The sequence below is a fragment of the Heptranchias perlo genome, chromosome 26 (assembly GCF_035084215.1).
Source record: "Heptranchias perlo isolate sHepPer1 chromosome 26, sHepPer1.hap1, whole genome shotgun sequence".
NCBI lineage: Eukaryota > Metazoa > Chordata > Chondrichthyes > Hexanchiformes > Hexanchidae > Heptranchias > Heptranchias perlo.
In genome coordinates, this window is record NC_090350.1 from 29328419 (window position 1) to 29350297 (window position 21879).

The 21879-nt window shown below is 41.3% G+C and overlaps 1 protein-coding gene across 1 annotated transcript in view; it reads left to right on the top strand.

Annotated features, from left to right (window-relative positions):
- Positions 1 to 6403: 6403 nt before the first annotated feature.
- Positions 6404 to 21879, top strand: part of dcdc2b (doublecortin domain containing 2B) — a 38154-nt gene continuing 22678 nt past the window's right edge. Inside the window, exons 1-3 of the mRNA XM_068007028.1 lie at positions 6404 to 6728; positions 13078 to 13135; positions 19186 to 19262. Coding sequence (XP_067863129.1) covers positions 6451 to 6728; positions 13078 to 13135; positions 19186 to 19262 — 413 coding nt within the window. The 5' untranslated portion in view covers positions 6404 to 6450. The remainder of the gene's footprint in view (positions 6729 to 13077; positions 13136 to 19185; positions 19263 to 21879) is intronic.

The window sequence follows — 21879 nt, forward strand, 5'->3', positions numbered from 1 at the left end:
CCAAAATTCCATCATTTCTTCCCTCTTCTCCCCTTTTGTCCTTTCTTCTTTCCGTCACAAGGTGTTTACTCATGATAGTGTATGGTTGCACAGGCATAAGCAGCTCTACAGTGCCTCACTCAAAAGGCCAATCCTCTTTTGGGAACCTGGACAGTGAGCAGGCTATTCCACCATGGGATCTATCACAGCCAAGCCAGATCCTGTACTCACCTGATAACCACACATGCATACTTTCCAGCAAGGGTGACTGGATAGCAATCAGGAATGGGAATTCTAACTGACTTTTGCCTTCCAATCCCAGGGACATTGGACAGAGTTCAACTTCAGCGGGGACGTACAATGGACAATATCAGATCAGCCGCCTGCTATTCTCCCACCCAATTTTCCTTTCTATTGACCGCAAAGGAAAGGAAAACTTGGTGTGTATAACGAGTGGCCAATCTGATATTACCCGTCTTCATGCCCCGCCGAAGTTGAAAGTTCCAGCGCTTGAGTCCAAATCTTAATGAGATCAGCCAACTCTGCGTAGACCAGCAATCAAACAAAGGATCTTCCTGATGTGTATGACTCAGCAGCACAACAACTTGCATTTATTTGGTGACTTTTGCATAGGAAAATATGTCAGATTATTTTACAAGATGATGCCAAAATGGATATGGGAAAATGTTACCATACCAGGTAACGCATTCCCCACTGAGCCATAAGAGTCACCGGGTGCTAAATTAGGCCATGTAGCACCCGTTGTTTTGATGCTAAGCAGCCTGTCCAACATTCAAGATGGCGTCTTGGCTGTGCACGCTCGTTTCCAGCGTGAAGTGCTCCAGACGCCATCTTGATATAGGAGTTAGTGCATGCGCAAATACCAAACACCGGAAGCATGTGAAGTAGGGAGAAAATGCGTGCAGTATGCAACGTTGATTTAAAGTGATAGACACCATTTTGGCACTTAACGCTCAACTCAACGCACAGTCCTAACCCCAACCACCTGAAGGTGGCTTAGAGTGCCTGGAGGACCATCCACCAGTGCTATTTAAAGGGACTATGCAGGTTTTGCAGGTTAGTTGCTGGATTATTGCTTCTGGCTGCTGGTGGAATAGGAAGTGTTTTTTGAAGTTCCCTATACTTACTGAGAGTTCCTAGAGTATATTTGAGAGTGGTTTGGCAGGTACTGCCTTATCATTCGGAAAGTTACAACCATGGTTGAACAACATTCCAGGCAAACATGGGTGGTCTGCTAGGGCTCCCGCTGGGCATTGAGCATGACTGGGAGTATGCAGAGAAGCCACTCATAGTAGGTCAAGCTGCAAGGAGAGGGAGAACGAGGAGGCGCAGGGCACTGAGCTGGAGAACCTATCCAATGAGAGCCATCCGGGACCAATTCTCTTATCTCAACATGACCGAGGAGGATTGCATCCGAGGTTCACCAAAAAAGCCGTGACTGAGATCTGTCAACTGGTGCGGTCACAACTGCAGCCTCAGAGCAGGGCAAGGACAGCATTGCCTGTGGCTGTAAAGATCACCGTGGTGCTGAATTTCTACGGCTCAGGATCATTTCAGGCCTCTGCTGGTGACGTGTGCAACATCTCGCAATGTGCAGTGCACTGCTGCTTAAGAGAGGTCAGAGACACACTGTACCAGATGAGGACCATGTTTATCACCTTCCCTCTTGACAGAGACAAGCAGAACGAGCGAGCATGGGGATTCGCTCGCATTGCTGGCTTCCCCATGGTGCAGGGTGCCATTGACTGCACACACATTGCCCTGCGTGCCCCTCATATCAACTCAGCCGTCTTCATCAACCGAAAGGGCTTCCATTCCCTCAACTTGCAGCTGGTGTGTGACCACACGCTTCGAATCATGGAGGTCGATGCCCACTCCCCTGGAAGCAGTCACAACTTCATCATCATGCAGCAGTCCAACGTGCCAGCTATCTTTCACCCACCTCGGCAAGTCAAAGGCTGGCTACTGGGCAACAAGGGCTATCCCCTCACACTGTGGCTCATGAATCTGGTCAGGAACCCACGCACAAGTGCACAGTAGGCCTATAATGAGAGCCATGCTGCCACACGCAACATCGTGGAGCACACCATAGGCCTCCTCAAACAACGCTTCCGCTGCCTGGACTGGTCTGGAGGAGCCCTGCAGTACTCCACTGAGCAGGTGGGCAGATTCGTGGTGGTATGCTGCATGCTGCAAAACCTTGCCATCATGAGGGACCAGCCTTTGCCATCAATGATCGGAGAAGATACTGAGCCAGAGGTGGAGGAGGAGGAAGCTGAGGAGGAAAAGACTGAGGAGGAGGAAGAGGGGGAGGAGCCGGAAGAGGAAGTGGAGGAAGACACAGGTGTGCAACAGGGACCACACACCTTGTCTGCAAGGGCTCTGCTTGCTCGCCTGACCCGTGCCCGCGATCAATAATGTCAACTACATCCCCCAACTTACCAACAATGCTACACTCCCCACCTTTCCGCTTCCACAAGACAATCAAATCGCCCTCCATCTGATTGCACATTGGTTTCTCCCTCAGCTCATCACACCAATAAAAACCACCACCAAATGCAAATTCAAAGTCGCATTTATCAATGAATAAATGACATTATGGAAACAGAACAGAACTATTCACCCTTGTGCATTGCCTTAATGCCTGTTGTTTGTGTGCCTTTACCTATCCTAGTGCTCCGACGAGGTGCTTCCCCAGTGGCTGGAACATGGGTGGTGGGAGGCTGCTAGCCTTCAATGGAGGAGCATGCAGATAACCTTGGAGGATGACCTCAAGCAGCTCTGGGCCGGGAGGGCTCGGTTTCATACTGCACCATCTCAGCATGGGCTGCAGCAGTCTGGCCGATAGGCAACAACAGGGGCACTGGTGGAGTGGCAGGGGTGGGAGCAGGAACGCTGTTGTCCTGAGAGAGGGCAGGAGGTTCGACTGCCATGATGCCACTGCCACTCTCCCGGGGCGGTGTCTCAGCAATCCTGGTGATCAGCTGGAGAACGGATTGCTGGAGTGCTGTGACGCCCTGGAAGCCCTGTTCCACAGTGATCCCCACAGCCACGATAGCAGCAGTCTGAGCTTCATATGCAGCAGTCTGAGCTTCCATTGCAGATGGAGATGCAGATCTTTGATGACATCAGTTTGTGCTGCAATGGTAGCCTCGACCTCGGCCATCAGACGCTGCATCATGGTGGGTTCCACAGGTGTGATGATGGAGGTGACCACCCGTTACATGTTGGAAAGGATGGGCTCCGAGCTCTGCACAAAGTCCTGTGCCAAGTTGGAGCTGGACTTCTCCGTGCCCCTTCTCATTGTGTGCAGGCTTCCTGGCAGGCTTTCCAGTGCCCCAAGCATTTGGTGGTGTACGCCCATCAGCCGTCCTCTGTAGCCTGGCCCATCGAAGTCCTCATCTGACTTCTCTGCAGCAGAACTAGTGAGCGACCTCGCCGTCTGGCAAGCTGGCACCTGTGGTATCCGTCCCCCCCCCCCCGCCCCGGCTCCTGCGCACTTCTGCTCAGTGTCTCACCACGTGCAGATCCCTCCTCTAACCTATGCAAGGAATCTTACAACACCAAGTTATAGTCCAACTGTTTTATTTGAAAATCACAAGCTTTCGGAGGCTTTCTCCTTCGTCAGGTGAGTGTGGGATTCGGATTCCATGGAAGGTTACCGCATTTATAGTCAGAGAACAATACCTGGTGATTACAGATAATCTTTCCAACTGCCCGTTGTCAAGGCAATCAAAGTGTTCAGACAGAGAGATGTTACCTACAGGACCACCGAATACACAAACGGCTCTGGATGTGCCACTTGCCACTTGCATTCACTCACCTTGACCACTCGTGTCAAATCATTGAACTTCTTTTGGCACTGCACCCACGCCACAACCTGTCAATGCCTGCGGAGCTGCAATCTGGAGGGTCTCCTGCCACCCTGCGGGTACTTGTTGGCCCTCCTTTCATCCATCCCTTCCACCGGAGCCTCCAGTCCATCATCCGTGAAGCATGGGGCCCTCTCTTGCGCCGGTCCTGCCATCCTTGCGGCCATCTTTCCCTCTTAGTGAGCTGCGTATGTCCCATCTAAAATGGGCACCTGCACCATTAAGAGATGCAGGCTGCTGATGATGTGCGCTGAGCACGCCCCATTTCCAACTTCCTCATTCTCCACGCAGCCTCTCAGCAGCGCAGGTAGCGCTGGCTGCATGGAGATATCATGGTAAATAGCAGGCAGCTCGAAATTCACGTGCTGCCTGTGTAGGGGCCATCGGGCGGTGGGTAATAGCGCATCACGCTACCCATGCCCGAAAACGGCCTTTATCGAATTTTTTCCAACATCCACTTTTATGTCATTTTGTTCGTCCACAAAAACCATGGTACTTAAAAATAATAATTAAACTTAAAGAACATTTGACTGTTCAGAGTGAGATAAAGGGGGAATCTATTAGACTGTAAGGAAATCAATACTTGCTGTTGGCTGGAGGTGTTTTTCAGTCAGTTTCTACAGATTTTTTATATGTCAATTGTAAGCTAAAAGAAAAATACACACAAAATTAATATCTAAATTCTTCCTTGTTGATAAATCTGTAAAATGCATTGCAAAACTTCTCATAATCATTAAGTGGCCAGAATGAGTTCTGTCAAAAAGCTTTTTTTGAAAAATTTCTAAGTTAATGTAGCGATTTAATAGTAAAATATGATGGGTATAATTATCTATGAAATAATACTAGTAAAGTTAAAAAAAAGCACAGAATCATGAGCACTTAGGGGTTTGTAGATTGTCCTTTCACATCTGTGCTCTGAATTTGGATCCAGCCCAGTATCTTCCATCTGTTAGCTGTAAAAGTCCTAAATGAAATTAATCTGGGCAATCTCAATTTAGTTTCCAGAAACCACTGCTCCATGGAGTAAAGTTGCCCAAAATTCTATACTGAAATACATGAAAATGGCTCGGGTGGGGGTTAATGCACATTATTGGGAGCTTTCTTCCACATTTAATCACTGTTACACTTGACCCAAGAAAGCATTTTGCTGATAAAGGATATATAAAAGTTGAAGTTAATTTTATAAAAGTTAATTTTAGCCTAACCTGCCCAACGGGAATGGAGCGGGTTCAGTTCATATGCCTCTTTTATACCCCTGCTCAACTTGACACTCAAAACAGAGCGTAAAATCGGATGGGGTGTAAAACGGGCACCTGACTGGAACCCACTCCGTTCCTGCTGGGCGGGTTAAGTTAAAATTACCCCGAAAGTGTTTCATTACCTAGCAATGATCCCCCTCACCTTAAAAGGGCATGACATTTCAGCTAAACATATGAGGTGAACAATTAAAATTCTGAGAGAATTTCTAACATTTCTAAAATAAGGAGCTGCTGTAGTTCAACAGTGTGAACTGTTAATCCTAATACAGGCTCTTAATGAGGCTTATGACATTTACTTCATTTTCATGTTTACCATGACCTCTCTTCCCCATGTTTTGGATGAATTGTATTTTGTAGTCGGAACCAAAAGCAGTGTATTATCAGAAAAATGGAAAATTTGTGACGGTAATCTGCTCTTTGTACAGAATATGCCCCATGTAGTCTCTTGTTAGTTAACTTGTTACATAAACTAAACATCACGATATCAGCAGAATGTAAGATCTGGGGCTGTTACATTCTGCTAATACTCCAAAGAGAGAGAGAGAGATTTGACTATATTTCTATATGTACAGCTCTTATTTTCCCACAGCAAGCTTTGAATAAAATTATAGAGACTATCCCTAATCTGACACTTACCCAAACAGAACTGTCATGAACGTAATTTGTTTGGTTTGATCACTAACAACCCCAAGATCCTCTACCCCATATCTCCATGGTAACCATCATCTTGGAAGCCTGCAACAACAAAGCTTCATCTCTTTCTCAAATCACCTGAGGATGCCAAACACTATTGTTATCAGTTGGGTACCATTAACAGAATGTCAGATAATGCTTTATGATGATCTAATATAAATTCCTGATGTGAATTTTCTCATGTGCATTTCTACAGGAAATTAAAAATCCGCACTCGTATTGTACTAGCGCACAAACTAAAACTGAACAGCCCTGAATAGAAACTGAAGAAGAATGCACTCAGTTTGGGGCACCTTTTGGAACTGAATGCTGTCCATATGGGGCCTATAGTAATGGGGTATAACTCCAGCCCCCATTTAATATCCCTATTTGGAAATGGGTATGACTCAGAGCAGTGGCATTCTTTGATTTAGAAGCTTGTAACCAAACAATAGGTGTAAATTTATCTTATTGACTTGAGCTGCTGTTCTACTGGCAGCACTACACACAAAGCAACCATTGATGAAAACAGCACCATGGAAACCAAGGTAGCTTTGCATTGCACAGTCGCTCACGGCAGTCAATAACTTTAGTAGCAGTTGAAGTATGTGATAAAGAAAAAAAAGTTGGTCTTTAAGTTAAGGAAAATGGCCTCAACGGGTATTTTTGTTGCCCCTCAGGCAAAGAATGTGGTAGTCTTTAAGAATGGAGATCCTTTCTTTACTGGAAGAAAGCTTGTGGTCAACCAGAGGCAGATTCTAACTTTTGAGACTTTTTTAAATGAAGTAACAAATAACATCAACGCTTCTGTGGCTGTGAGGAACATTTACACACCAAGCGGGGGACATCGGGTCCTTGAGTTAAATGATCTACAGAATGGATGCCATTATGTGGCCACAGGATTTGAAAAGTTTAAAAAATTAGAGTAAGTGCATTTATGCTATTCTGTCTCAATCTATACATGAACTAAAGTTGCTGCTGTTTTTTCAGTGTTGGAGAAATTGGTGCAGTTTTTCAGCATAAGTGCACAATTTATTTTTCACTATTGCTTACGTGAAGCAGTTTAACCTTAGGAGGCAAGTTATATTGAGATTCGTGTTTACTTTGGGCCTTGGCAAGGGTATGAACCTGCATTCAATTAAAGCCATGAGATTATATGCTATGTTATGCTTTATTATTCACGAGGATGTCTCATCCAAGGGATAGTCCATAGGTGGGGCTTGGACCCCTTCAAGTTTCTGGTTAAGACACAAGAAGGCAAACATAAATTTTAGATGCCATTACTTAAAATATAATAGAATAAAATAAATCTTAATTAAGCAACAATATTCTAAAATGTGAAAGGAAGTATCTAGCTAAATTTTCTAATTCCTATTTCTTTATTGAATAGTTTTAATTCACCTCCTTGGATTAATAAAAAGATAGAAATGTTTTATGCTCCAGAATCAGAGGATTGGTTGTATAGCAGAGTCCTGATAAAATTGACTCCAGGGAAAAGCTGATTTTAACTTGGATCTGAATTTACCAGGATGGAACTACCGTGGTCCAGTGATATGCAACCAAGGTGCAGTCACTCACACAATAATTCTGGGAATCAGAAGCAGAGGACGAGTTAACCCGCATCACCTGATGATCTCCTACCAAGCAATTAGTGATGCTGCTCATATGCACTTTATTCCAATTTAATACAATTCTTTTATATTGTTTTTACTTCTGATAGGTGACTTGAAATTTAATTGTAAATCATCTTAACAATATGCTTATTTTATGCACTGGGGAAGATTTCCAGTGTTCTCTATTTGTAGGGAAATTGTAAACATATATAAAGAAAGCTCTTGTGATTTTACTACAAATAGTGAAGAGAGCAAATCTCCTTTTGCCACCATCCCCTTCCGCAGCTACCACCCCTCCCCCCCACCTCCTCCGGTGTTTACAGACTACATTTCATCCAGTTTCATTCCATGTCTTGTTTTTTTGTAGTACAGTTTGTTTTTCTTCCCACAAAAGTACTGCAAAGTAAAATAAATACACAGAAACATAAAAAAATGGAATGAAGAAAGGCTACTGGGCTGTCAATCCAATTCCTTCCAATCGACGACATCCTCATAATGATTAGAGAGAGTATGGAAAGAATAGTAGATAATCACATCCATATATTTTATTTTCCACTTTTGTCAATTGATGTGCATATAATGTGCATACTTGTTTTATGTTTCCTGCTTCAATATGTAATACTTTACATTGTTCAAATTAAAAATCCATCTCCTATTCCTTAACCCATCTGCTAAATTTGTATAGATTTCTTTGAATGCTATCAATCTGCTTCATAGTAATCACCTAACCTCGTGCTGTGGTACTAACAGCAAAGTTTATAATATATCATCATTAAAATTTCCCTCCACCGTATCATTTATGGATAGTGTAAATAACAAAGGACGCAGAACAGATCCCTGCCCAGCTTCAATCATTAACTACCTCCCAGACAGAGCCTGGCATATTTCCCTCCTGCTTTCTATTGCCAAGGCAATATTCAGTCCAGTTAGCAAATTTATCCTTAATTCTATGAGTCAACATTTTCTTTAAAAGCCTTACATGTGGAACTTTATCAAATACCTTTTGAAATATAATTGTATCAGTTTAATATGTTTCTGTCATATTTTAATTATAGCTTATAATGAATCAGAAGTGTTAAGAACAGATAAGTAAAAGAAAACACTTTATAACAGTTTATTTGTTAAACAAGAATTACATTTTGTTTTAATTAATAATAGTAAAATAAATCAATATTTTATTTTCATTTTTTATAGAATTAAAAGTAATTTAAATTTGCCTCAACTATTTTACCACTTTGCCCTAGCCATAAATTTAGGTAAAAATGCAGTTTGATTAACAAACAATTAAGTTTTCGATGAGCCTGTGTGGTACCGTTATTAATCAGCAGTGTTCCAAAGACCTGAAGGATCAAGGATAAATCAAATTTACACAGCAAATATCAGTGTCACAGAAAGGTAACAAAACCGTGATTAATTATAACTGTTTCTGGAGAGAAAAATTCAGAATATTCAATTTTGTGTGATAGATTATGTCAAATTATGGTTTAGCTCAAGGAACACCCAACAAACCACAGCTATCAAAAGCAGCTTTGTATCATGATTAAAATAATATGGTAAAGTAGAAATTCCGATTGGCAAAGTTTAGGTACCAACACAATGCACACATACCACATTTTTATGTATGCTATTTTTATGCTGGCGTTAGTTATCCCATCAGAATCTCTACCTTTATAATCCCAAAGTTTGGTTATGAAACACAAGATGGTAAAATTTAATCAAGGATTTTGGATTTTAATCCTCTGATATCCAGCTAAAATAAAAACTGCTGATGAAGTGACATTTAACAGGTATTAAGCATGATTATAGTGGTTGGACTGTGAATATATTTACTCCTTTAGTTATGTTGTTGTAGAAAAATATTGCAGTTAGATTAAGGGTCAACAGACAATGATGGTTTTAGTTTGTAAGTTATGGTATCATACTTTCTGTGAAGCTTAAAGGTAAATTTTGTAAAAAGAAAGTTAATACAATGTGCTATACAATAATTGAAGTATATTAAACAGGATCTTAAACTCCAACTAAGTAGTTGTAAAATATAACTGGAATTGCAAAAGCTTTCTGCTTAGAGCATCGCAGTTTTTCTCAGTCAGAAAGGAGGAAATCTGGCCAATGTTAGAAAGAATCTTCGTTACAACAGAATGACTGTTCATTCATTGATGTAATTATGACTTCCACTTATTAGGGAATCGACTAGGTACCTGTATCTTGCACAGACTACTTCTCAATTACAAGTAGGAGCTTGTTAACTAAATTATTAATCAAGGAAAATCATAGGCTAATTTTGAAAAGTGAGAGAAAAGATAGAATGGTTTTTGCTGGAAGGCATATGTGCCGCATTTTGATAGTTTTATAAACAGGAGAGTGGGAGGAGGAGTTAGATACTCTGCTCCTCCTTACACTTGTTAAAGTTTCACAGTTACAACAGCTTTCACTATGCATAATAATGAGATCAGACACACAGAAGCATCATATTTGCAAAATCACAACAAGGATACAAAGGTTAAAAGAGGCACTGTCTTCATTAAAAGTGTTTGGCAATGTTTTCTTCTTTGATTGGCAGAAGAGCCCCCAAGAATAGTTGTATATAATGTGTGTCAAAATGATTTATATATAAATATAAATGTATTTATACAGCGCCTTATCACATTTTCAGGACATTGAAAAATACTTTACAACCAATGAAGTACTTTTGAAGTGCAGTCACTATTGTTAAGTAGACAAACAGAGAGTAGGGGTTAAAGGTAATTACTCAGACTGGCAAAAGGTGAGAAGTGGTGTTCCAAAAGGATCGGTGCTGGGGCCACTGTTGTTCACCATTTAGATAAATGATTTGAACTCGGGAATCAGAAGTACAATTTCAAAATTTGCAGACGACACCAAATTGGGGGGGGTATAGTTAGTACTGAGGAGGACTGTGACAATTTAATAAATTTGCAGAATGGGTGAGTAATTGGCAAATGAATTTCAATATAGATAAGTGTGAGGTGGTACATTTTAGTAGGGAGAATAAAGAGGCCACATACTTCTTGGAAAATAAGAGTCTAAATGGAATAGAGGAGCAGAGGGTTCTGGGGGTACAGATACACAAATCACTAAAAGTAGCAATACAGGTTATCAAGGCCATTAAAAAAAGCAAGCAAAGCACTGGGCTCATTTCTAGAGGGATAGAATTGAAAAGCAGGGAAGTTATGTTAAACTTGTATAGAACTTTGGTTAGACCACACTTGGAGTACTGTGAACAGTTCTGGTCTCCCTATTAGAAAAAGGATATAGAGGCATTGGAGAAGGTGCAAAAAAGATTTACTGGGATGATACCAGAACTGAGAGGTTATACCTATTAGGAAAGATTGAACAGGCTGGGGCTCTTTTCTCCAGAAAAGAGAAGGCCGAGGGGTGACCTGATAGAGGTCTTTAAGATTATGAAAGGGTTTGATACGGTAGACGTAGAGAAAATGTTTCCACTTGTGGAGGAAACCAGAACTAGGGGCCATAAATATCTGATAGAAACTAATAAATCCAATAGGGAATTCAGGAGAAACTTCTTTACCCAGAAAATGGTTAGAATGTGGAACTCGCTACCTCAAGGAGTAGTTGAGGCGACTAGCAAAGATGTATTTAAGGGGAAGCTAGATAAACACATGAGGGAGAAAGGAATAGAAGGATATGTTGATGTGGTTAGATGAAGAAGGGTGGGAGGATGCTCGTGTAGAGCATAAACACTGGCATGGACTTGTTGGACAGAATGGCCTGTTTTTGTGCTGTACATTCTATGTAATTCTATGTAACATGGCAACCAAGTAAAGTCCCACAAATAGCAAATTAGATAAATGACCAATTAATCTGTTTTTGGTCGTGTTATTTGAAGGAGAAATGTTGGCCAGGACACCAGGAGAACTCCCTACTCTTCTTTAAATGGTACTGTGGGATCTTTTATCTCCACCTGAACCACAGGAACAGGCAGACAGTTTAACTTGTCTGAAAATACAGAATTTCCTCAGGTTTACACTGAAGAGTCAGCCTCGATTATGTACTCAAGTCCTGGAGTGTGTCTTGAATCCACGAGATTCTAGTTAGAAATGAAAATGTTACCAAATGAGCCAAGCTAACATGTACAAATGATACAATAATGTATTGCAATATAATTTTTATTACTGCATTATTTGTTAGTAAGTACATAAAAAAGCTATATCAAATACTATTTTTCATAGACAATGTTCTTTAAAAATGTTATTTCAAACTAGTAACATGGAATTAACTCGATAAACCATGTACTTTATCCCAGTCTGAATAAAGTAGTATAATCAGTATTGGGATTTCTCAAATGTAACATATCAAGTAAAAACTATTCCTTACACACTTTGGTATTCTCACTCCCTGAAAATTATATTTCATATCATTCAGATTCAAAGAAATATATATGTGTAAAAATATCATATAACCATTCTGTCCACTGAAACCAATTCAAAATGCAACCTTACCATCTTCTTCCCCAGAATAAATAATTATATTAGGAGATGGAATATTCCAAGTATTTGCAGTAAAGATTTTAATAGCCTACTTGTGGTTAAACTTCTCTTGACTTATGTCTTTTACATTCTGAAAGGACAATGGTAGCACTACATCACTAGGCCATATATTACTATTTGTGACACATATTACAACTTGAGCTTGTTCCCAATACTCCTTATCATGCTCACTACTAAAATCAACTTCTATAAGCAAGTTCTCGTTCTCTATAAACCAAAACATGACCTTAGGCATGAAGTATCTGCGAAAGAATGCTACCAGATAAACAATGAGCCATTATACCATTGGTATATGCACTGGAAACAGTACGGTCTGTCCCCTGTGTACCCTGGATTTCTCTGCTAGATGGAAAAACACCACATTGAACTGCATCTGACACCTATCCGCCCACCATGTTTAATATTTCCTACATTACAACAGTGACTACACTTCAAAAGTATTTCACTGGCTGTGAAGTGCTTTAGGATGTTCTGAGTTTGGGAAAGGCGCTATATAAATGCAAGTCTTTCTTTCATGATGACCTTGCATAATCGTCATCACAATTTGCCATACCCACCACTTTGATAACACCAGCAAATTTTGATATTATTTGCTCAATTCCTAAGTCTTTTACAAATGAATTTACTTTTACAAATGCAGCAACTAATATTTAACAAGAGCTGTAGAAGCATGTCATAGCTCGCAATGAGATATGATGCTGAATCAATAACTTGTGATGGCAAAGTCACAAGTTGAATTGTGGTCAGCCTCACATGTGGCAATATTTACATCCCATTCTAACTGCCAGCTATGACAACATTCTATTTACGACATTTGCAGCATAATCAACTGTAAATATAATAAATGGATGTAATAGTTTTTAAGCTTAATAAAACCAGAGAACACTGCCTGGTGATATCACTTCTTATTTTGATATCAAATCAGTGAAGATTTTTTTGACATCTTTCTGTAGTCTGTTTGCTATGCTTTAACACAGTGATGTTGAAGAAACTTAATTTGCTATTGAGCACAGATTTAGAGGCAATATTAAATGTGTGACACACATCATTTGTCAATGCATTTCCTTTTGGTCAAAAATGGCTTCCTAGGTTTCTTCCATCATCAACTGCTTAATATCAATTTTTCTTTTATTAGCTATTTGCAAAAAGGGAACCAAAAACCTAATGGAAACAGAAGAAAAAATGGGATAATGGTGAGTTCCTTTAAATAACATATTGAGAATGTTGCCATATTTTCTTTATCGTTAAACCCTTTCAGCTGAGAACTGTTTATATTACTGGGTAATACTGTTAGCATATTGCTGTCAATGTTAGTGGACAAACATTTAATGTATTTATATCACATTCCCCTATCTTTTATTTTAAATGAGTTAAAAGGGTGGACAAAGGAATGTCATGAATGAGTTAAAGTGTTAATCCACTAATAACTTCAATACTAATTTCTAGGCCACGGTGATTGCCCTATGTTTAAACTGGTCCGTTACAGTTTAAACATGTAAAACTGGGAAGTACAGCATCTTATTTGGGATAAATGCCTGTGATACATTGTCACTTCAGATTCTTTTCAGCAACAAAATCTGGAGGATTCGTAGAAGAGACTTTTGTTAGGGATATTGCTTAGTCTAAGAATCAATTGTTGGATGTATCTGTTGGAGTGAGGTTAGAGATGCATTTTGTGGAAATGAGCTTGGCCAGGTCAGAAAAGTTACTGAGAAGGTCTAGACTTAGTTCTGAGGAGAGGATAGTTATGTACTGTAAAGACTTTGAGTTGTAGATGGACTTATTGCTTGTATTAGATTAAAGTTAGATAGTGAAATAAAGTGAGAGGACCTATATCTTTGAGTATATGTTTGAATATGCTGCGTTGTGATCTACAGTTGGAATGTTACATTCCTACGGTTTTTAGATGAAGGTCTTGAAATTAATCTCTGAGAAGCACACTTTGTTCTGTTTTGATGCTCCTGCTGCATAACTGCGTCTGATGGAGCACTCTTCATGAAATTGAGCACCCCTAGCCTGTGACTCGTGGTCTTCCCAGTAAATTATTATGCTCCTCCTCACAACTAAGTCTGGCAATTAAAGCACTGCAGCAACTCGCCAAGGCTTCTTCGACAGCACCTCCCAAACCCGTGACCTCTACCACCTAGAAGGACAAGGGCAGGAGGCACATAGGAACAACACCAACTGCACTTTCCCCTCCAAGTCACACACTATCCCAACGTGGAAATATATCACCGTTCCTTAATCATCGCTGGGTCAAAATCCTGGTACTCCCTACCTAACAGCTCTGTGGGAGAACCTTCATCATACGGACTGCAGCGGTTCAAGAAGGCGGCTCACCACCACCTTCTCAAGGGCAAATAGGCTTTGGCAATAAATGCTGGCCTTGCCAGTGACGCCCACATCCCATGAATGAATACAAAAAAAAAATTCTGCCAACTTGTGCATCCCTGACTTCCTTCGCCTCCAACATTGGCGGCCGTGCATTTAGCTGTCTAGGCCCTATGCTTTGGAATTCCTTCCCTAAGCTTCTCCACTTCTCCAGCTCCTTTAAGACACCCCTTAGAACCTACCTCTTTGACCAATCTTCGAGTTACCTGTCCTAATGTCTCCTTCTTTGGGTTGGTGTCAATTTTCTTGTCTGATTATGGTCCTGTGACGTTTTGCTACGTTAAAGTCGTTATATAAATGCAACTTGTTGTAACTGCCTCATTTAAAGAAGTGCATCTCAAGATTGGAGCAGCAGTATTAAATGATGTCTCTGTGCTTGTCTGTTCCACCCACTCAACCAAGGGGGGAAACTAGGAGTAAACTCGAGTAAGGGAGTGAATACGAAATGGAGAAAGAAATAGAACAAAGTATATTTTACAAACATTCTGAGTAAGATGAATGGTTACTTTTGGCAGTTAATGTTGGGACAAGTGATTTGGCGAGGCATGTCAATCCACAATAAAACCTGCAAACTTTTACATTTAATACCTGAAGTGATTTGTTGCCCAAGTATCATGATTTTGCATTAAAAATCCTGGAGGTAGTGTAAATACTGGTTTCTGAGCAGATCGAAGCAATATCAAATCTCTTGCCCCAATTATTATTTCCAACTAAAGCTTAGTGATTTGTTCAATGAGAATAAGTATCCCATAGTTCTTTATTAAAATTAAAGAGGGTAATCTGTAAAGATATATTGCTTAGAAATTGCTGTTGGTGTGCTATTTGGGGGTTAACCGTGGTTACTATAGTTTTTCAGAAGAATTCTTGCCTGCCAGTTAACCCACAATACTTCTGTTTCCAACAGCACTGCAAATTGTACAATCCCCTGCCACACAGCAGAGTGACCAATGGAGTGTTGGAACTGACTGGATAGCTGCCCAGCCTTTACAGTCCTGTATTTTTGAAGGGGAGAGCAAAGCAGACCAGGAGTTAGTGCTACAATATTCCTGGAAAATGTAAACTATCTGAGCATTGCTTGAGCACTCCAATGGTCCGCTTGATGCTGGCTCTAGTGGACTCATGGCTCTGGTTGTATCACAGTCTAGCCAGCAAGCATGGGTTTCAGGGAGATGCCATGAGCCAGATGTGAAGGGAATAGCCCTTGTCCCCAAGCAGGCAGCCTTTGACTTGCCTGTTACCGGCAGGAGCGCTAGCCACCTAAATTGAGGCCTGCTCAAAAATTGCATTGGGTGGGCCTCGGATGGGAAGATGGCAGTAAATTTATTTTTACTATTTTCCTCTCGCAACCATCCCGTTCACACTGAAAAATGGGCCGATAGAGACAAAAGTCAGGCCCTCTGTATTTACACATGAAAAATAGACACTCATCAAACAGCATGAGTCATCACCTTTAGGACGAGAAGAGCAAAAAGGAGAAAATTGGAAGAAATAAATAACTGCTCTTTGAAGTGGCTTTGAACTTGATTGTTATTGTGCTCGCTATAACATGTTCAGACATGTTTCCTCTTAATGTGAACCATATCACATTGCAGAAGTGAACAAACTATTTTACTCAATCATCTATAATTAAGATAATGTTTTGCTTGGTTTTCCTGTTTTAGGAAGAGACTCAATTAATCTTTGGTTTCTTGAATTGAAATCATGTAAATATGGCCCTTTGTAAGGTTGTTAGGTTCTTTTATCACCAAGCTCCTCTCCATGTTCTCTTTTCATTATCTATTCACTCCATGCAGAGTTCTCTATGGCATATGAGTCTTCATCATTGCCTTTCAAGTTAATACAGCATGTACCCTTGGTTTCTGCATTAAGATGTGTTTATCACATATGGGAGCCTTTAACACTACTCAAGTAGCTAACAATGCATTTAAGTATAAATGAGGAAAAGTTCAATGATCCATTTGTAGAGTGTGCAATATTGGAGTGTATACACTCAATGAAAAAGAAATTCTCAATTTCCCCCAAGTCCCTTCATGTAGATTTAATGAAATTATCGAGATTATATAACCACCAACAAATTTACGCTTGGAACACAGGATGGAATTGTTTGGTTTACCAGAACGTATCACACGTTAATACGATGTCTTTTCTTCAGCATGTGCTCTTGTTTGGAAATTAAGTAGATTACTAGGAAGTGGAGTAAGCATCTTTCCACATACAGGGAACTGATGCAGGTACACCTGGTCTCACAAGATGTATCTCACCAGTGGGTGGCTATGGGGTCCACCTGGGAGTCCAGGCCTGAATTGGGGCCTTCAGGTCCCTTGAAGGTGAGAGGCAGATTTAAAATATATATATATTACAAATGGTATCCTTACACAGGGGGCAAATGGAGGCAACCTCTTCCCGAGACGGGGGGAGGGGGCGAGCGGCAGAACTGCCCCCCCTGGCCGGCAGACTTCTGCTATACTTTCCAGCCACTTCGGCATGGGGGTGCCTGAGATGTGTCCCACTACCCACCAAAGGCCTGTTAGTCATGATCCCTCCCCAACCCATGAAAATAGAGAAATTGTACCCCCAACCCATTATTTTCCACAAAAAAATCACATTGGGGTGTGCAATTCCCTTATTTTCATTCCTGGCATGTGCCAGGAGCACTTGAAGCATAAATCTCTCCTTATGTAAATTCAAGTCTGTCTTTATTAACAAAAAAACAGCAGATGTGGTGAACGTTGTAGACAGTTTTGCCTTAGCGTGCAGTTTTGGAACGCTTATCTTCAACAGGATATTGAAGCTTTGGCGAGGAATCAGAATAGTGATTGAAATAATTTCAGAATTTAGGGCTCTGAGTTATGAAGAAAGACTCAGAACTGAATTTATTTTCATTAAAGAAAAAAGATTGAGAAAAGACATCCAGATTTTCAAAATATTGAGAAGAGGGGACAATATAGATGTAATCAGTTTATTTTTAACTTGGACTGTCAGTGCACAGCTATAGGATATATGTATGAAATTATCAAGCCTCAGGCAAGACTTGCGATTAGAAGGAAGCTTTTATTCCCTACAGAAAAGTGGATCTGTGAAATAGATTGCCAGGCAAGGAAATTAATGTGGTGTTGATTAGCACCTTTAGAAAAGAGCAGGGTGGGCTGTAAGGAATCCAGTGACAACTAATGTAAGAGATTAAATCTGAATTAAAAATTGCAAAATTATTATTGCAATTATAATTCATTTCAAATGAATTGGAGCTGAGTGAAACTGTTATGAATGGTCAAACTGAACTCAGTAACATCTTTTTCCAAGTTGCAGGCGTGCTGGTAACACTGATGAATTGTTGTCACAGTAAAACTAACTGTAGGCACTTTTACCTCATGATCAGGTCCTGGGAGAGCAATGTTCAAATGGAGATTCACAACTCATTGTGCACTGAAGTTATTTTGATCTTAATATTGATTTGTAAAAGTTCAAGGTAGGCCTGGGAACCATTGCATCATTATGAAATTGAGTGTCATTATGCACATAGAGTATTGATAATTGAGTTGGTTCTGTGCACAATTTAGATAATATTCTTTCAAAGTTTGGATCTTTGGAGCAAGCATAAATGCAGACCAGACATAGGAATCACTATGGAGCCTGTCCTGTGCCTCTGAATGGTTACGTAGTGGTACAAAATAGCATTGTGACATAAATATGCAGATGCTCACAAACGGTTCCATGCATTTCATGGGCAAGAAAAGGAGGTATCTAATATGATATCCCCTCTGGTTGTCAAGAATTTAAATTTGTGAGTGTCAATAAAGCCAGCAGAATCACATGTCTGCTGTCCATAGATCTTTATCAAAGTAAAAGTGCTGCTGAATAGTAATTGGCTGAGTTTCAGGAATGTTATTTCAAACCAACTTGTTCAGTCACACAACTTGTTACTTCACCAATGCCAATCAAATCAAAGTATCAACAAGATCAGCATTGAAGCCAAACTCTCTGTGTCAATGGACCTAATCTCTTGTTGCTCATTTTAACTCCACTGGCGTATAAGTACTATATACCTTTGAGTATTTATGTAATATTATATCCAAATATGCACTTCTCTATGCTCTTCCTCCTTTTTATGTCTGTGTTGAAATGTGTCCTATTTTAACGCATTAGGAGTAAACGTCAGGGTCGATTTTAACCCCCCCCCACCCACTCCGGCGGGAATGGTGCTGGCGGAGGTGGAGTAAGGTGACAGAGGAGGTTTGTGCTGCGTTTCCACCTCTCCCATGATCTTACTTGCTTGAATTGAGGGATGGGAAGGCCGCATGCCCCAGAGGAGTGCGGGCCTAATTTAAATGGTGAAGTCATGTCCACATGATGTCATCGGGATGCGCTCGCCATTTTAACCGCAAGCCCGACCAAGGCCCACCCAGTCTCCAACCAGCCAGCGAAAGCTGGCAGCAGCAAGAATCCTGGCCACAGGAGGCCCGGATAAGTGGCCTTTTTGTATATTTTCAAAGGTTCCTTGTGGGCCAGGAAGTGCAGGAGTGCTCCTAATGTAGCAGGTTTCTGTCCCCTTTTCCTCTCCTGAGTGTTTCCCAGGGACTACAAGTGAATAAATTAGCCATATTCTTTCCCAGCAGCTCAAAATGGTGTGCTTATCCCTTTCTGTCTTTCCTTCATATAAATCCCAACCTTGATATCATCTAAACACCAATTCCTGTCTCACCTTGTCTTCTTCTTCTCCTATGTTTTTAGTCTTGCTGGTGTGCAGCATTATTCACCTTGGCCCTTCACTTAAGCATCTCAGCAAAAAATAAACTAAGGTAACCCAACTGAATTAAATTATTAAAATATATCTTTCTTTTAAATTTGTTTTCAGGTGAGGGCTGTTTATTCCAACAGAGAAAACGTCTCTGCTAGATGGAGGAAATACATTCAGATGCCATGCATAGTTAAGTAAGTACTAAAATCTGCGGTCACAGTTTACTTAATCACATCTGGCCTGGATTTTGCAAGCATTTACCACCCGTTTTCTGACAATTTCTATGTAGATGTGGGAAATTCAGTCAGAAGCCAATCTGCCAGTTTCCCACCCTCCCCTGCCACTTCCAGAATGTTCCATTGGAAGTATGGGCAGCTGTTGGATAGACTTACCCATTTATGAATGTTAATGATGGAACTCGGTCATCTGACCTATTTGCTCTCATTAATGCCTCAACAATACTGAGCATCAAGAATGCCATTGCTATGAAAGCAGATGAGGAATTTAAAGTTTAATGCAATCAGTCGCAGAAATGTTTAAATTCCAACCTTTTTTCAACCAGTATTGCCGACCATGCTGCAGCAATTTCATTTCCCCCTCCACTCCTCCACTCGCCATTTGATATGTGGAATCCTACAGGACCAGAGGTACTGTTGGGTGCCGACCACAATTACTAGAATTAGGCAGACCCTGGGAGATCTGCTGGGGTCAGGGCAGAGTGAGGTGGGTGGGTTCAAAATCCCCCCCACCACCAATCCAGTGGGAGGACATGGATAATCAAACACTGCATGGAAAATTGCAGCTCAAGTCCTGTTGGGACTTTGGGAAGGTCATCCATAAAATGCAGCTGGTCAGGATTAAATACTATCATAATATTATCAATTTCTTGGAGATTTTATTCACCTTCCTCAGGAAATTAAGTTTGAGGGAGTCGATGACAATGTAATACAAATAGCCTGCTGGAAAGAACAGACTTGATGAAGGGCCTTTTCTAGTTTTATGTTTTCCCTGAGATCAACTAACTTAAGATACAAAAGAGATCAAACCTGAAACCTCCCTAATCTGAATGGCTCAGTATCATACCATGACCCCTTTTCAACTACCTATAATTGCAACAGTGCCAACCAGGAATAATATGAAATACAGAGGCAGGAAGGAATACACACAACCACCCAAAATTTTCTGGAAAACTGCAGCATAACACAAACATAAGAACGGAGTTGTGCCCTTTTTCTTCAAGGAAATTCACAAGTAACTGATTTACGCCAGTTTTATGCCGAATCCACTTAGCGCGAATTTCCTCAATCATTTACCCTGCTCCCAAGTTACATCTGCTGAAACCCTATTTAGCTCATTAACATAGCTCCGTCCCCATCTAAAAGACCAGAGAAGACAAGTTTCCTGCATTTACCCTAGTTCTGAATGGGCGATAAATTTACGCCCAAAACTTCAGATGCAGCAGGACCTGAAATCGTTATTTCTGTTCCGTGCTTTCCTCGGGCCCTGATTGTTTACATTGATTTCCGTTTGTTTTACGCTGGTTTTTATGTTTCAACATATGCTAATAAGATACTCAGGATATTGCGGCATAAGTTGCTGTTGGCTAGATTGGTGCATAAACAGGCGTAACTTTCGAAGTATTTCAGTGTAAGTACGATCCAGAAAATTTTGACCCATAGTCTGACCAGATAAATGTGAACCTATTGTTTCTGTCCAAAGATACAATAGTTTTGTACAACTTAGATCATGGGCTCAATTTTGAAATGGTGGCGGGTTGGCAGCGGTGGGGGGTGAAGGTGCGCGTGGCAAATCCGAATAAAAAAACTTACCTTTTGCGACGTGATCGCGATATAATTGATGGTGATTACAGCTCTTTCCGGGTTTCGCGCCCGGCAGCCGCTAATTGACAGGATGGCTGCCGACAGGAGCTGCAACGCTGAGGTCGGGGGGGAGAGAAAGAGAGAGAGCAAGACATCATCCGGCGCTGAACAGAGAGTGGAGGACGCTGAAGATCGGGGTTGTGGGGGGGGGGGAGAGTGGAAGATTGGGGGGGAGAGGGGAAGATTGGAGGGGAGAGGGGAAGATCGGGGACTGAGAGGGGGAGATGTGGGAGAGGGACATCGGACAGGGGCATCGGGGGGGGGGGGGTGGAGAAGATCGGAGAGGGACGTCGGTGGGGGAGGGGAGAGGGACATCGGAGAGGGAGACATCGGGGGCTGAGAGGGACATCGGAAAGGGAGACATCGGGGGGGAGAGGGGGCATCGGAGAGGGAGACATCGGGGGGGAGAGGGGGCATCGGAGAGGGAGACATCGGGGGGGAGAGGGGGCATCGGAGAGGGAGACATCGGACATTGGAGCAGGGTGGAAAGGTAGGTTTATTTTGTTTTTTTAGCTTTGTGCAATGATTTTTTATTTAATTTATTTCATTTATTTTTGCCTGATCCGGCCCTTCACGCATGGATCGGAAGCTGTGGGAAAGCTGCCCAGGTAAGTTTAAAAACATTTCAACTATCTACTACGTCAGAAATAAAGTACCTTAGGTACCTCAATGAGGTACATTTGGTTCTTTAACTATCATCCCACCGGCTTTAATTGCCGGCGGGACTTCCAGATTCGTGAAGCGGGCACGTCTGTGGGGAACTCGGAAGTCGGCAGTTTGGAGCCTGCTTCCGAACCCGCTTGGGATTTTCGCCATTTTTGCAGCGCACCCGCATATTAATTTTAAAATTGAGCCCCATATGTTTGTTTCTACATTTAATTAAATTTCAGATTCACATTGGGTTTTTGCTTTGTAACCTCTAACCTTTAAT